This window comes from Diaporthe batatas (genome assembly GCF_019321695.1).
Source record: "Diaporthe batatas strain CRI 302-4 chromosome Unknown Contig00004, whole genome shotgun sequence".
Classification (NCBI taxonomy): Eukaryota; Fungi; Ascomycota; class Sordariomycetes; order Diaporthales; family Diaporthaceae; genus Diaporthe; species Diaporthe batatas.
In genome coordinates, this window is record NW_025408551.1 from 2,721,860 (window position 1) to 2,737,459 (window position 15,600).

At 56.0% G+C, this 15,600-nt stretch overlaps 5 protein-coding genes across 5 annotated transcripts; 4 read left to right on the forward strand and 1 right to left on the reverse strand.

The window, feature by feature from the left end:
• The first annotated feature begins 1,682 nt into the window (after positions 1-1,682).
• On the forward strand, positions 1,683-3,313 carry KVR01_004153 (uncharacterized protein). The gene is made up of 3 exons (XM_044788593.1): positions 1,683-2,613; positions 2,676-3,020; positions 3,103-3,313. The coding sequence occupies exons 1-3, from the start codon at positions 1,765-1,767 to the stop codon at positions 3,142-3,144; spliced, it is 1,236 nt and encodes a 411-aa protein (XP_044646317.1). The 5' UTR covers positions 1,683-1,764; the 3' UTR covers positions 3,145-3,313.
• Positions 3,314-5,385: 2,072 nt separating this feature from the next.
• Positions 5,386-6,372, forward strand: KVR01_004103 (uncharacterized protein; the record flags this gene model as incomplete). The annotated part of the gene is made up of 3 exons (XM_044794152.1): positions 5,386-5,547; positions 5,830-5,912; positions 6,006-6,372. The coding sequence occupies 3 exons, from the start codon at positions 5,386-5,388 to the stop codon at positions 6,370-6,372; spliced, it is 612 nt and encodes a 203-aa protein (XP_044646267.1).
• A 322-nt stretch (positions 6,373-6,694) lies between these two features.
• Positions 6,695-9,192, reverse strand: KVR01_004012 (uncharacterized protein). Its single transcript, XM_044788968.1, has 2 exons — positions 8,639-9,192; positions 6,695-8,574 (listed from the first exon to the last, which is right to left on the reverse strand). Exons 1-2 carry the CDS (start codon positions 8,944-8,946, stop codon positions 6,921-6,923), a joined length of 1,962 nt encoding a protein of 653 aa, XP_044646176.1. The 5' UTR covers positions 8,947-9,192; the 3' UTR covers positions 6,695-6,920.
• Positions 9,193-10,086: 894 nt separating this feature from the next.
• Positions 10,087-10,425, forward strand: KVR01_004740 (uncharacterized protein; the record flags this gene model as incomplete). The annotated part of the gene is made up of 2 exons (XM_044790496.1): positions 10,087-10,141; positions 10,292-10,425. 2 exons carry the CDS (start codon positions 10,087-10,089, stop codon positions 10,423-10,425), a joined length of 189 nt encoding a protein of 62 aa, XP_044646904.1.
• Positions 10,426-11,598: 1,173 nt separating this feature from the next.
• On the forward strand, positions 11,599-14,800 carry KVR01_004672 (uncharacterized protein; the record flags this gene model as incomplete). The annotated part of the gene is made up of 3 exons (XM_044783004.1): positions 11,599-11,829; positions 11,908-12,453; positions 12,545-14,800. The coding sequence occupies 3 exons, from the start codon at positions 11,599-11,601 to the stop codon at positions 14,798-14,800; spliced, it is 3,033 nt and encodes a 1,010-aa protein (XP_044646836.1).
• Positions 14,801-15,600: the final 800 nt, after the last annotated feature.

The window sequence follows — 15,600 nt, forward strand, 5'->3', positions numbered from 1 at the left end:
TCCACAACGAGTTCTCGAATGGCCGCTCTAAGTAGCTGGATCCACACCGTGTCTCTGTCGTGTCTGGTAACAGGGATACCCGGGAGAGACACACACTATGAAGTCCTTGTTAGGTTTCGGCGTCGAAATTATCATCAACGGTGTGCAGACTCCACGCAAGCAAACGTCACCGAGCTCATGCGGCCGTGTTGGTCGCAGTTTGTCTCGAGGGCGGGCTGATAGGCCTCTCTCTGTTGCAATGTCTTTGGCTCCGTGTTACAAACCATGAAAATTGCTTCTTCACCGTCAGTAGAATATATTGCCGTGCGGAGAACGAACAACAGGTAGATGATTTTGTTTTTGCACAGGGGCTTGACTGTTGTCCGATCGTTGAAGCTGGGCATGATCCCCACTTTTCAGAGGGGTCGCAATAGCGTCTGTACCGTTCTGGGTCACTTCTTTCTTTGGTCTTATCCTTCGTCGATGATCTACGTTTGAGATTCCCAATGCAAGCCAACAGTCACCATTCATTGTCTCATGGATTTCTGCTAGGCATAGGAATGACATCGGGATTGTGTCAAGTACACTCTACCCATACAATGCTCAAGGTTCTCAATTGTTCGTGGGCCATATGCGTAGCCTTTACCATTTGGGGAGGACGTCAGGCTTGCCTATTATTTGGATGTGTATAATCGCTGTGACAAAACTACAATTATTAATTATCTCTGCAGTAGGCGGTCTGAGTGGTTTCGTTTTTAATCCCCATACATGTAAAATGTACGTGGCGCCTTCATAACGTTACTAGGCGGTCTGAATACTCACTTAAAACAACGGTACCCTCTCGAATATTTGTAACGCTTGGGATCCTTGTGCGGTGTAGCCAGCCCACGGACCAATTTTCACCGGTCACCTGCTTGGCACGACATTGGCCTCGCAAAAAGTCGCCGACGTCAAAATGGAATTCGGGGATTAGCACACCCCGTTTCGCACAACATATGAGCACGGATCAGTCTGCGCACCGTGGCGTCTTAAGCGAGGCGTTATTTCTCCAAGTGAGGTGCTAATTCTACATACGCTAAGAAATGGTACTCAGAAAATAAAATTATGTCTCAAAAATTTGGGATATAAATAGGATGGGTAGGTCTTGTAGGAGTTTGGGTTGTGCCTAATGGCCCTACTTGTGGCCCTTCGCTATGCTTTGTGCTCTACCTTCGCCCCAGCCGGCCCTTTTGAGATTTAAGAAATCCAAGGAAAGGTACTAATATCCGTATAGGTTGTGCCAAACAGGGTGTGCCTACCCGAACTCTCTAGAATGTTACGACTCCCCACTCGGGCCCATCCGATGCGGCAGGATTTGACGCCCGACTGTGGTCCCGACGGGGTATATCCATGGATTGGCAGGGATGGCACTGGGACATGCGACGTCGTTTTGGAGTGTTTGCCGAGGTCCCACGTTCGCGACGGGACAACATGGACCAGCATCTGGTCCATGATTTATTCAGCAAAAAAGTTGATTTCTAATATTCCTGGGCGGTCTTGTGCTGCTCAACGTGGAAAAAAATGGTCGTTATAACTTGAAATGTTCGTTGTCACACTCGCCCAGCCTGTCACGGCTAAAGATTGCATGTGGCTCAAGCTGTGATTCACCTGTCTGCGGTATTCATCCAAGCGCCATCCTTCGCCCCTGCCTTTCTCTGTTTTTGTGAAACGTAGGCCATATCCAGAGCCAGCATCGTACAACCTCATCGTACAACCTCAACCTAAGGAGTACAGACACAACACATCATGAATCTGGAGATCTCAAAACCCTTCACCCTGCCCTCGGGCCTCGTCCTGCCGAACCGGCTTGTCAAAGCAGCCATGGCAGAGTCAATGGCCGGGCCCGCAACAGACTACCTGCCCAACGACGCCATGAACCGCTCCTACAAGACCTGGGCAGACGCGGGCTGGGGCATGGTCCTGACCGGCAACGTGCAGGTGGACACCAAGTTCCTAGGCCAGCCGGGCGACACATCCATCATCGACAACGAGGCCAAGCAGCTCGAGTCATGGCGGGCATGGGCAAAGGCCGTCAAGGGCCCCGCGGGCAAGACCCCCGCCATCGTGCAGATCAACCACCCGGGGCGGCAGTCCCCGTTCGGGGCCGGCACCAAGGGCTTCTTCACCAAGAACGTGGCGCCGTCGCCCGTCCCGCTGGACCTGGGCCCCGGCCTGCTGGCGAAGCTGGCGTCCGCCCTCGTCATCGGCACGCCGCGCGAGATGAGCGCCGCCGACATCGACGAGGTGGTGGCCCAGTTCGCGAGGGCCGCCAGGCTCAGCGCCGACGCGGGCTTCGACGGCATCGAGCTCCACGCCGCGCACGGGTACCTGCTCGCCCAGTTCCTGAGCCCCAAGTCGAACAGGCGGACGGATGCGTACGGCGGGAGCGCGCGGAACGGGGCCAAGATCGTGGCTGATGTCGTCCGGGCCTGTCGCGAGGCGACGCCCAAGGGGTTCACCATCGGCATCAAGCTGAACAGCGTGGACCACCAGTCCGCGTCGGACCTGGAATATGCCATCGAGCAGTTGAATGTGATCACGGAGGCCGGCATCGACTTCCTGGAGGTCTCAGGTGGCACGTACGAGGACCCTGTTGTGAGTCTGATCCGATACCTCAAACGCTTAGGGAAGCAGAGTGCTAATCCCAGGTCCAACAGATGATGCACGGCGGCAAGGAGTTCCAAGAAAAGTCCGACAGGACCAAAGCCCGCGAGGCGTTCTTCCTGGAATTCGCAAAGGCCATCCGCAGCAGGTTCCTTGACCTCCCGCTCATGGTCACCGGTGGTTTCCGCACGCGTGTGGGCATGGAGGCGGCGGTGGCAGAGGGCGGCTGCGACTTGGTTGGCATCGGCCGGCCGGCGGTTTTGAACCCCAGCCTGCCCAGCAACATCATCTTCAACAAGGAGGTCAGCGACAACGATGCCAGGCTGTTCACGGAGAAGGTCAAGGTGCCGTGGATCGCAAAGATGATTTCACCTTCCGTTGGCGCTGGGGCCGAGAGTGTGAGTCCAACCCGTCTGCTGTGACTAGGATTCGCTATAATCTTGATGACATGGCCAATGCTAATACTGGTTTTCCTTACAGGCTTATTACTGTGCAAAGATACCCAAGATGGCTCAGCTTTAGAGAGCCTTAAAGTTGGTCGTTGCGTTGATAGAAGTCGATTAGAATAAACAGTTATATGATTAGAGAGAAATAGCAGACTCAAGAAGCTTCTACGTCTGACAGGCCTGCGTGTGGAATATTCTCACACTTGCTATAGCATTTAGCGTTGAATACATACTTTTCATGCACAGATTGGGAAGTTTGCAATAGCGGATGCTTGATGATGCAAATGTGATTTGTTGATGGCATGGTCATAGTGTCAAAGTCACTGAGATTGCGCCATGCTTCCCTAGGATGTTGTATCTGGGGCTCTGGATCTGTTGCCACGGACAAAAAAGAAACTTACGATTGGTGGGACCTCAGCATGGGGGCTCCCGCCTTCGGTTGGTGCTGATGCTGCAGTGGTGCGGCGCAGGATCAGGACCCATGGATGCAGGCTCGGGCCGCATGTGGACACATTGATGGGCTGATTTCTTCTTGTTTGGACCAATGTATACGATGAAATTCACAGCATCTATTGGCATTGTGTTTTTCAAAGGTTGGGTCTTGGTGTTGACCACTATTTAAAGGCGCCACGCACGTTTTATATTCATGGGGATTAGAAACGAAACTCCTTCACCTGATGAATTCTCCATGACGGATTATGATGATGTATAAGGTCATACGACACAAAATATTACTAAGTTGGCTGTGCTCTGTCGTCTTTTTTGAGATGGATACTGGAGGCTCTTTGTTGTATTTATACAACAACTTGAATAAGACAAACTCTTCACTTCATATGAGATCTGAGAGCGGAGAAGTCGAATGCCATGTGGTTGTCCAATAATTATGCCGAAATATTACGGAGTGAGAGATATTGAAGCTTTTGCGGGAAATCTCCAATTAGTTTCAGTGGTATAATGTTGATATGTCCGCGGAATGACCGTAGCTGAGAATCAAACATGTTCTATGACAGCCGGACCTGACATACATACCTAGGTACCTATACTCAGGTAGATACAGAAAGTTTCCGAGAGAAAAAGCACAGAATCAAGAATTTAAGGTGGTCTTTACGGCTTCATTTCTTCCTTGACACTGTTTCGCAACAATTGGTTGCCTTGCACAACATTCTTCTGAAATTTAGGTTGCCTCTTCATCTTCAACGATAAGCAGCTGTTATCTTCTAAGATTAGAATAGAAAGCCATTGATATTACGTTTTACTTGTATTAGTATTGGAATTGCGTTTATTTGCCTTTTTCTTGTTCTATCTTTTTCTTTTTTTAAAAAAAGAAACTGTTAGGTCTTAAGCGTTCAAGTGTATTAGTATGGACGTGCCACATTCATTTTATGTTATGGGTACTAGAAACGAGACCACTCACTTCGGCAAGTATGGTGCTTCAAAAAATAACAGAACCAAGCCTATGCTTTCTACCTAGGTATTCAATATGACCGAGTGTAAAATGTTTGGCCTTTCTCTACAATTATCACAGAGGATGTTCCCCATTGGGACCCCACACAAGATTCTTCCTGAAGTGATCATACAAGGGGCTGTCGTACGGGAGAGCACACCCCGATCTTACATATAACTTTGGAAGCAAATGTTCAATGATATTGCTATCTGAGAGCTTGTCTTAGTTGAGTTGTGAGCACTACCATAGCGGTTGAACGCATCTAGGTAGATGCGAACAAGTCCCTCCACCAAAGGAAACATGTGTTCGCATCATCCATAGGAGGACTTGACCGATAGCTTTAGTTAAATCGAATCGTCAGTCAATGCCGTTTCAGGGATGCCCTCCAATGGCTCTAGCACTTGGATGCTGTCTGGTGAATCTTGTTTCTGGCCATGCCAGCATCTGGGCAGTTTGACGATGCCTCTACTCATCGCACGGTCTAGAGTTGACCAGGTTTACTGGAATAATATCATTGATAATGTCTAAATTGAACTTCTTCAATGAAAAATTTGACAAAGTCGAAGATGCAGATTGGTGCCATCGCCGAATGTGTTGTTCTCATTGATGTATGCGAGCCGTGAGTGCCAAGCAGCGACAGCTGGGCGGCAGCTGGGCAGCGGCTGGCCCGCCAAAAGCAGCGGGCGCTCGGACCAAGTCCACAAAATTCCACCCCCGAAAAACTAGCGGGTTAGCATTGACCACTTTTTTATCTCTGCGACAGTCGACAGCCCGTTCTATTTCATCAACCGACCTCCATCCCTCAACCACCAGGCCGACATACTTGACTGCCCAATTCCTCCCACGGAAGTCACGTCGTCACCCGCAGTCAAAATGTCTTCCCCCTCGCTCAACAAGATCGCGGCGAACTCGCCCTCCCGCCAGAACCCCTCTGAGCTCGAGGCCAGCATCGCTGGTGCCCTCTACGACCTCGAGACCGGCACTGCCGACCTGAAGGCTGCCCTCCGACCTCTGCAGTTCGTCTCTGCCAAGGAGGTATGAAATATCAATCACCTAGAAAAGGAGACATGAATCTCGCGACCGAAACCATCTACCTGTTCCACCGAGTGCGACACCGTTTGTCTGCCTGCAACGAATCAGTCACGACTTCGAGAGGCCATGTGTGCACACCACACACACAGCCTCGCTGCAAACATACAAACAGGAGAAACACTCAGGTCCAATGTGGAATAGGACGGGAAGCGGTCCACGGGGTTCTGTCCTGGACACAGGCAGATCATCCGGGAGCTCGCAGGCTAACTTTGGGATCTTGAATAGATCGAGGTTGGCCACGGCAAGAAGGCTATTGTCATCTTTGTCCCCGTCCCTCTCCTGCAGGGTTTCCACCGTGTCCAGCAGCGGTAAGCTTCCCCCCCCTCTCTCTCCTTCCATTCCACTCCTACTGCCCTCTCGACCAACCAGGAAAACTCCATGCTTACATCCCAACCCCACAGCCTGACCCGTGAGCTGGAGAAGAAGTTCTCCGACCGCCACGTCCTGGTCCTGGCCTCGCGCCGCATTCTGCCCCGCCCCAAGCGCTCCACCCGCTCGCGCAACACCCAGAAGCAGAAGCGCCCCCGCTCCCGCACCCTGACCGCCGTCCACGACGCCATCCTGACCGACCTCGTCTACCCCGTCGAGATTGTCGGCAAGCGCCTCCGCACCAAGGAGGACGGCTCCAAGAACCTCAAGGTCATCCTCGACGAGAAGGAGCGCGGCGGCGTCGACTACCGCCTGGACACCTACTCCGAGGTCTACCGCAAGCTGACCGGCCGCGGTGTCACCTTCGAGTTCCCCCAGTCCACCGGCACCGAGTACTAGATGCGCTCTCTCTCGCCACTTCGGGAATGAGCCTCTCGTGCTGAGCTTGAGGGCTCGCAAAGCCCCAAGAGCTGCCTAGACCCTCCCAAGCGGCCATTGAAACATATTGGACGGATACCCAAGGGAGGGGCTTCAATCTTTGGTGGTGGCGTAAAAGCCACTAGAGGCTGGCAATTGGTTGATTCATTCATGGGAACTCACGGTTGGCAACGGCAAAAAAGTCTTTTCTTTTGGGAGGCATGGCGGCGTTTGTTGCGTTGGTCGGGAGCAAGGGATAGCTTGGATCGAATAGAACAAGCCTGGTTCTGAAATAACTGCCAATGAATCGCCAAAACTGCCCCTACGACATGACACATCCTCGATGCTGTGACCGTCGGTAGCGTTGTTCAATCTGCTGCCGTACAAGTTTTCACGCGCAAATCATGCTTGTCCGTTCAGGGTATCGTGACCTTTGTCTCAAATGCTAATGCTTGCAAACTCGCTTCAGTAGATTTTTTCTTTTGCTTCTCTTCTCTTCCCACGCCCATGCACGCCCACACGTCGCTCAATCAATCCTGGGAGATCCTCCCCAGCCCCATCACACACCAATACGCAAGCTCCCTCTTCTCCCTCCCGTCGCCCTTGCTGTCGGCGGCCCGGCCCTCGTCGGCGGCGGCGTCCGTCTCCCACTCGAGGCGCACAAACATCGGTATCTCCAGGACGTCCTCGTCCGGGCGGAGGGGCCCCATGTCCAGCTCGCGCTTGATGCCCAGCCCCCAGCCGCCCCCCCCCGTGCGCACCAGGCTGGCGTTGGTCCGCGCCAGCTCCAGGCTCGCGGGGACGACCTCCACCACGATGGTGACCCAGTTCCTGCCGCGCTCCCACACCTTGCCGGGCTCCACGGACGGCTGGCCCGCGCCGCCGCCGCCCCCGCCGGGCGTGTCCTCTCGTTGTTGTTGTTGTTGTTGCTGCTGCTGCTGCTGCTGCTGGATCTGCTGCTGCAGCAGCGACCGCCTGTCCTTGAGCGCCTCGTCCCAGACGTCCGTGTTGGCGTCGATCTCGAACTCGGGGCACAGCACGGTGACCTTGCTCGCGAAGCGGCCCGGGGTGACGGAGGGCGTGGCGAGGGTGACGCGCACCGGCTCGAAGATGGGGTTCTTGAAGGTGAGCAGGTACTGCACGGGCCTGAGGGGCGCGAGCAGGGCGGGGGGCCCCGCTGGCGCCATCGACGTGGACGTGGTGGCCGCGAACGGGTTGCCCGAGATGCTCTGCGTGAGCGACGTCGCCTGCAGGGGCCGCATGGAGATGGTGGGGATGTAACTGCCCGCGACGAGGCGGATGCGGAACCGCGTGTTGGTCACCTTCGCCTCGGGCTTGGACACGATGTGCCGGCAGACGGGGCACCGCTTGGAGCGCTTCGTGCGCAGCAGGTAGGCCACGGGCCGCAGCTCGTCGACGAAGCGCGACCGCCCGTGCAGGTCCGGCTCGCACACGTTGGCGGGCGGCTGCGCCGCCGCCTGGCTGGCGGACGCGGTCTCGTCCCAGCGCGACCGGCGCAGGCGCTCGATGGCCCTCGTCTCGTCCAGGTCCGCGACCTTGAGCCCCTCCTCGGGCTCGAGCGCCTCCCGTATCAAGCTGGTACGCGACTTGGCCTTCTTGTCGCCGACAAGGCCCGTGCCGGTGTAGAGGCTCATGATGCGCGACAGTGACCCCGGCGAGCCGAGCCTCATCTCCCCGAGGGACGACAGGCCGCTGCCCTTCTCGGAGGCGTCCGTGAGCTGTGACTGGTAGAACGCCTTGAGGTTGGCGAACTGGGTCTCGACGTCGAGGTCCTCGGCCGCCTCGGCGCGCGCCTGCGGGCTCGCCGCCGACGGGGCGTCCTCCCCTATCGGCGGCAGGGCGGACGAGCCCAGCGCGGTCGAGCTCACGCCGCTGCTGGCCGTGACGGCCTCCTTGCGCCTGTCCCTGCGCTCCTTGGGCGTCAGCCGCGTCTTGCCGCCGTTGCGTATTTTCTGGAGCTGCGCGTAGATGCCGTTTGGCTTGTCGAACTTGATCCCGATCTCACTGGACGTCCATTGGCAGTAGGAGCAGGTAAGGATATAGGACGGGAGGGCGGAGGAGTAAGCCTCCTTGCTCTCGGACTCGGAGGGCGGCGGAGGGTCGACGGCGGTGGCGGACAGCGGGCCCACGCAGACGGGGCACTGGAAGCAGCTTCGTGTGCACCTGGGGGCGGTCAGTGGTCGGTCCAAAAAGACATATATAAGAAGGGGAAGTGGGCTGATCGCACCTGTTGCCGTCGCTCTTGATGTTGCTCCCCGGCACCTCAAACAGACAGTTTGGGCAGAAATATGTGACAATCTCCTCGGCGATACATCTTGGGCAGCGGATCTGGTGGCAGTCTTCGCAGTAGAGCAGGTACTCGAGGGGGTAGAGGCTGTAGGCAGCACGAGGGGCTCGCGGGTCGAAGGGGCGCTCGAAGGCGTCGAGCTCCTCTGTCGCGCTGGGAGTGGTGGGATCGCTGTGGCTGTGGCGGGCGAGGTTGGCAGGATCCGAACAGGGGCACTGGATGTAGGTATACGGAGTCAATGCAGCCATCGTCCAAGGGCGCTCGCTCGGTGGGCTGGGAGGAGAGGCGAGTTGCGACGCGTGCTAGGCAGAGATGGGACAAGAGTTATCCAAGGTCCATTCTTCGAAACCACAGATCCGAATTCCAGTCTTGACGCTCCTCAAATTGCAAGTCGAGACCGTCTATTGCTCCTGAGGCAGACAAACACGCATTATCCCAACATCGGGTCACGTCGATGAGCTTCAAGATGAGCCGCAACGCGAAGTGGTACTTGGGTACATGGTCGTTCAAATGCCAGAGGAAAGTGGGGGTACGGAGTACCTAGGTACCTTGGTACCCATTGGAAGATCTCGCTATCTTATCAGCAGCTCGTCCTTCCTCTCTGCAAGCCCAGACCAGCAGACCAGCAGACCAGCAGACCAGCTCGTCTCCGAATCGGAGCACTTGATAAAAGACACGACGGATGCATCTGTCTCAGTCATGATCCAACTTGCCAAGTTGGCAGTGCCGACGGTGAGACGGCAGTTCAAGTGCATGCACAATGCATGCATGTCTTGTTGCTTCCCCCTCTCTCCAAAGCTCACTCCATCCTTGCTCACAATGAAGCGAGAGATTGAGCGTCTGGGCTGGGTTTAACGTGACTGCTGACTGACTGACCGACCTTAAGCGAAGCGAGGTTGCTCATCAACACAAGATCTACGGATGATAGTACGAGAGTCTGTCCTGGGGACTAACATCTGAACCTCCGGCTAAATGTATCCGAGGGCTCAGCATGACGCCCACACGAGGTTCTTATATTGCAGCACGGTTCGTCACCGCTAGCCTTTTCACACGAACCAATCGACAATCTTGATCCCTGCAGGCTGTGGCCGAGCTCACGATGGGATCTACCTGCCGGGCCTGCTTGACTTCCTCTGCTCGATCATCAAGGAGTGCATCTTCTTGTGACGGCTCTTCCCGCCAGCCTCATGACTCATCGACGACGACATATCGTCTAACACGGGGAACGCGGGAAGAAGCCGTCCATCAAGTCGTCGACTAGAGATCATGGCACTACCATAGTCCTGAGTCCCTGCCCTGTGGCGACCGCTATTGTCAATGACAAAGGAGGGGCTACCGGAAACAAAGCCCAAGTTTACTAAGTAGTTTACAGCTGTGCGGGCCGAGAGATGCGTTTCGTCGCGCACACGGCCGGTGACCCTGGCCTGGCGCCGTGCTCAACAGGTCCGAGCCCTTCCATCTCGGCTGCAGGCCATGCCGTCCTAGCCCTGCCGTCGCTTCTAGCAAATCCGTACTACCGGCGAAGCCACGCCCCTCAGCCCTGGGTACTCCCAATGGAGATCCTCTGCTTCCGTGTTACGGCCAGGCAGCCAGGGAGCCACCTCGTCATTGGGATCGGCGAAGCTCTCCTGGAAAGACTTGTCGCAACCTGGCAGAAACGGGATGCCCCCGGCAACGATGCTGGTGATACCGACACTTTGGAAGCACGCACCAGACGATACGACTGAACTCAATTGGAAACTTTTTGATCATCCGGCACACAATACGATGCCACCTCGCCAGCTCGCATGTTCTTCTCAGACCCCACAGCTCGTCGATCATCGGGCAGCATGTTCGGCTGGCGGCCATGATCAAGGCCGCCGCCAGCGAATGAGGTCGCACTTTGTACGACCTTGTCGCCAGCGTTGCTGGGGTTCCGGAGCTACCGCCAGCATTGGGGCACTAGGGGCCCGTCCAAGCAGCCCGGCCGCCCAAGGCAGAGCATAATAATAAAGAGCAGAGCCGAGCCAAGCTACTGGTCGTCTCTAGAGCTGCGCCTGGCCGCGCACAGCATACGGGTGGCTGCTTGCCAGGTTGCCCCCCACTCGGCCTCGTTGCGGTAGCCCCTTGGAATGTTGATCCATACGGGATTCCGGTCCAAAACATGGGCGTATGAGCTACGACAGGAACCCGTCCACCGCCGTCCTCCCAGGGTCCCCAACCTGCCAAGGTACTGGCAGGACCGGCCACTCATTATTGACGACAGGTCTTGCGTGCATTTAGGCATTTTAACCTCTTTATTGCCCGCTTGCCTTGCGATGCTCGGGCCATGGTGTTGCACCGCCTTTGCGCTACCGCCCTTGCGGATGCCCAGCTCTGAGACACGCAACTCGTCTTATTACTAGGCCTCCTGCTGGAATCCTCCCTCACGCTCTCGCCGCTGTTACCTCGCTGCAGGCTTGTTTCAAGGAGATGTCGCCATCTGCCTGCATTCCGCACCTCAGCGTTGCCACCTCTCGGCCTTTTGGTTGGAAGATGACCGATTCCCCTCACTGACAACGCGACAGCAAAGGCCTGTGTGTCCTCCCTCTCGCCTTGTTGATCTGATCCCCTCACTGAACACGAGGTCCTCCTCATGCAGTGTAAGAAACAGGGTATGCGTACTGCTACACGTTGCTCCGCCGTCCACTGGTCCATCGTCCTGTTGCATCCCAGCAGTTACAAAACTTTAACACTGTTAATTGGAGGCTGGCTTGCCTTGCTTATCGCTAGCCGCTACCACCAAGCCTGGCCCCCGCTCGCACATACCAGAGGCCTCAGCTCTACCGCGACCAGCCGGGGCTTGGGCGAGTAGCAACAGGGACTAACCCAGCTTCGTCGACTGCATCTGGATAAGCTGGCGCACATACAAAGAACCCATCATGGCCACTCTAGACCCAGGTCCTCTGGACTTGCGCTGTTTTTCTCCGGACTCGAGGCCTGCAGATGTCGCCAGCATGCTCTATAATGGTATCTCGGATCGGTCACGGGGCTGGAAGTCGAGCAGGTCAAGGGACTTTGTTGGAGCAGACGCGAGGATGCAGCGCGGCTTCAGTGTGAAGAGATGGGACGGCAGCGCCAGGATCATGTCTGGCTGGGACAACCTGAGAAAGGTGAGTCGTCGACACCATGTTGGTGTTCCTGAACTCCCAGACCCAGAAGACCCAGAACATGTACGCTGACAGTGCCAGGACCCGGAACTTTGGTACAAGAACGGTGACTGCTTCGTGCACTTATACGAGAAGGGCCGGTCACAACGGGGTCCCGCCTTCAAGGTCCCTTTCGCATGTCTCCTCTCCGCCCAGTGCACGCCTCTGATCGAAATGTTTGTGGATCGATCGGTATCAGAGGAAGAAGCTCATCAAAACGGCCGTGTCGACCTTTATATCCCCGCGCCGCCGATAGCGACTCGCTCCCAGTCACTGCAGTATCACATCGCGACCAGGAATTTCTTCGCCTGGATTTTTAGGCGATCAATGGTTGGAAACCACCTTGGAAACGCACTGGTGGCCCTACTCAGCAGCATGCATGAGTTTCGCGACGCGGGTGTTGACAACAAGCAAGATCTGCTGAGCTACCTTGACGAAGAGGGATATCTAGATACCCGACATCAGCCCAATCATGCCCTTGCCATCCTGCATGTGGCTGAGAACTTTGAGTTGAGGGAGCTGTACATTGATGCGTTTGCGCATTGTGTCGGGATGAGCGAGCAACTGTACAAGAGTCCAGAGTATTCGGTAAGCTCAAACCCCAATCCCTGTCTGTTGAGGCCACCAATCCCAAGCTACCGACTACTTGGCATCGCATGTGCTGACATGTATGGTTCAGCGCATCAGTGTCGTATCAAGGAAGCTTATCCGGGTGGCTAGGGTTGATCTGGACAATCGGCTCAGCCGCGCCGGCGCAATGCTGGGAGATCTTCTCGAAACCGAACTTTCGGAAGCCCACCTGGGCTTGTCAACTGGAGCCCGAGCCCATCTTGACCGCTTCAGGAGCTACATCCAAGGGTTCTATGCCACCAAGTTCGGTTATTTTCCACCGCCGTCTGCCCAAGCAGGGCACAGCACGATATTCAAACCTGAGGTATATCACACTCTCTGCGCAGACTTCGAGGCGCTCTACGAATACCTTGTCGATGAAAGGTTCACGGCGCACAGCAATAGCCCCTCTGGGGCGCAAGGAGGGCTATGCACGCTTCAGAGTGTGCAGGCATTCGACTCGAGAAATAAGTTCCCTCCTCTGGACCATCCCTTACCACTCTTGCCAGAAACAACAAGAAGCAAAGAATCCCGCAGAATTTCGATGCCCTGGCACCTTGTCACAGCTGCCAGGGCAGGCGACGGCAAGCTGCGCCCCGACCAGCGCCTCATGGTACACGCTGCACTGATGAAAGCGACCAATCACTGCAAAGTACATCTCATGGAAAACAGACTGGTCCTGGCGTACCGCCAATTCGAGGAGAGTTCGGTGCTCACACCGCATAAAGCTAATCGGGCAGTCTCCCAGGTTGATGCCCGCAAGGTGCGGTGGCTGTTCGTCTACGCAATGCACCAGGTACTCCGAAGCTGTGCAACTGTGCCGCGGGAGGTCAAATTCACTGACAGGGTGGATTACCACCTCGCCGTCTCAACAAAAGGATTGCCGCCGTGGGAGACACGGGAGCAGGGTGTTGCTCCCCCTGCGTTGAGGTCGGCCAGCTACAGCGGAGCCATCTCCAAAGCCAATCCCCCACTGGCATTCGCAGCGCGCGGTCGATCCATCAGTGCGATCCCACTGGCAACCTCATTCGTCTTGCCCCCCGTGAAGGGTTCCCTGTTGGAGACGAGCAGCACCGAGATCCAACCTGACATTGACTACTTCGCGCTGACACACCGTGATGAAAGTCCGTCCATCGGGAGAGGAAAACAGGGTGACCCCCACACGCCCTTGGCGCGCTCCGGTTCCAGGACTCGCAGCCTCACGAGAGCCATGTCTCTCCGACGATCGCTGAGCATTTTTCGCAGTCCTCCAAGCCAGCAAACAAAAGTTGTGGAGCACGAGCCATCGACACCCACTCGACGCCCATCTAGTCGGAATTCCGTGTACCATGAAATCGTCGTTCAGGGATACGGAAACGGCACAAACGGCGTCACTAACACCTCAAAATGCAAAGAAAACTTGGAGGTCTTGCCCGACATAAAAGAGTCATCGAGACCGACACCTTCTCTGAAAGTAGTTACAACACCATCTGAAAATACAACCACGTGCAGATCCGCCTCGACAAGCTCAACGAGCAGCTATGTCTCAGCGCTATCATCAGCCTCGACAAGCCACACTATCAGCAGTGCATCCACGACACCCACCACCGTGGACGGCAGCCCAAGCTCCACACGTTTCTTTAGACAAAAATGGGACAGCACCCTCCCGGATATAGCAGGATCCCCCGAGGCCCCACCTACCGTCCTCGCGGACACGAATAATCCCCAACCACAACCACAGCCGCAGACGCAGACGCAGCCACATCAAACAACGCCCTCAAAATACGACAACCTGACCTTCCCCCTCCGCCGCCACCGCACCCGCAAGTCCGTCCGCGCAATGTATTCCAGCGACGACATGCTCGCGTCCACGCCCAAGGCGGAGCCGCAGCTGCAGGCGCCGCCCCTGCCCCGGCGCAGCAGCAAGCGCTTCCGGAAGCCCTCGTCGTCGAGCGGCGGCGGCGGCGGCGGCGGCGCGGGGCCGTCCAAGCGCTGGAGCCTGGCGGAGGTGGTCTCGTCGCTGCGCGAGAGGAGCTCCGCGGCCGACAGCGATGCCGAGGGCGAGGAGGGCGAGGAGGCGACGTGGGGGCTCGCGCCGTCGCCCCTGCGCATCACCAAGGCTATCAGGCGGCCTGGGACGGCGGCGGCGGGTGGGAACAAGCAGCAGGGGGTTGGTCTTGGTGCAGGTGATGATGATGATGGTGATGATGCGCAGCGGAGGGATTCCAGCGATGAGTGGGAGAAGTCTGTGGTGCATAGCCCGGCGGGCGGGGATGTTAGCCCGCCTTGGGCGTGGGATCAGTTTGCTGATCTCGGGGGGCTGCAGGATGTCTCGGGGCTGAAGTGAGGGTCGGTGGGTCGCCCGGGCGGGTGGGTGGTTGGTTATCCGTCCGTCCATCCATCCATCCATCCATCCATCCGGGTGCATTATGGTTTCTGGTCTTTCTTTTCTGGCTTCCTTCATTCATTCCCTGGCGTTCTTTGCATTGACTTTTTGCATGTTGGTTGGTGTTGGTGTTTGGTTCACCCCCCCTTGTTCATACCCTGCCAGGTTGATTCTGCTGGAGCTCACTAATAGATGGTGGGTGATCTTGGAGCAGGGCTGGTTTGGACGCGGAAATGGTGGTCCACGGTTCACTCGCTTGATGATTGTTTTTTTGGTCTCCTATGTCTTTTTCCAGGTTGGCTCGTAGGAGATACCCAATACTGTCCTTTCGGAAGTAATGTCTGCATGCAGCTGGTTAATCAAAAGGAGTGAGACGATGACATGGACGCAGCGTCGGTCTGTTAATAAATATTAAAACTGTAGTTGTATTTCCCCGTCTCTTGGGGTTTCTGTTGTATCTCCAGTCATTTATCACAGGTTCACGACCACATCGATTCTACGCCCGCAGACCAACAAGTAGTTTTGTGCATGAGAGCTAAATCATAACGGTGAACACGTATGCATTAGTGGAGGGATGGGGCTGGTAGGACTCCTTTCCATCAGAAGTAGCGTGGGGGTTTCCTGAGAAAATCAACCATCACGCCACCTTCCTTCGATCCACTACCAGACAGACGCCACACAAGAGACAACATGGAAAAGCCTTTAAGTCCATCTGCGCTAGAGAAGGATATCCGCGCCACCGTTGCTGCCCCACCAGCCCG

Bases quoted from the DNA above. Each gene is read 5' to 3' on its own strand.
- KVR01_004153 (XM_044788593.1), top strand. From the start codon at position 1,765: ATGAATCTGGAGATCTCAAAACCCTTCACCCTGCCCTCGGGCCTCGTC. The intron at 2,614-2,675 runs GTGAGTCTGATC...CAGGTCCAACAG, and splicing joins GCACGTACGAGGACCCTGTT to ATGATGCACGGCGGCAAGGA. The intron at 3,021-3,102 runs GTGAGTCCAACC...TTTTCCTTACAG, and splicing joins TTGGCGCTGGGGCCGAGAGT to GCTTATTACTGTGCAAAGAT.
- KVR01_004012 (XM_044788968.1), bottom strand. From the start codon at position 8,946: ATGGCTGCATTGACTCCGTATACCTACATCCAGTGCCCCTGTTCGGAT. The intron at 8,575-8,638 runs GTGCGATCAGCC...GACCGCCCCCAG, and splicing joins ATCAAGAGCGACGGCAACAG to GTGCACACGAAGCTGCTTCC.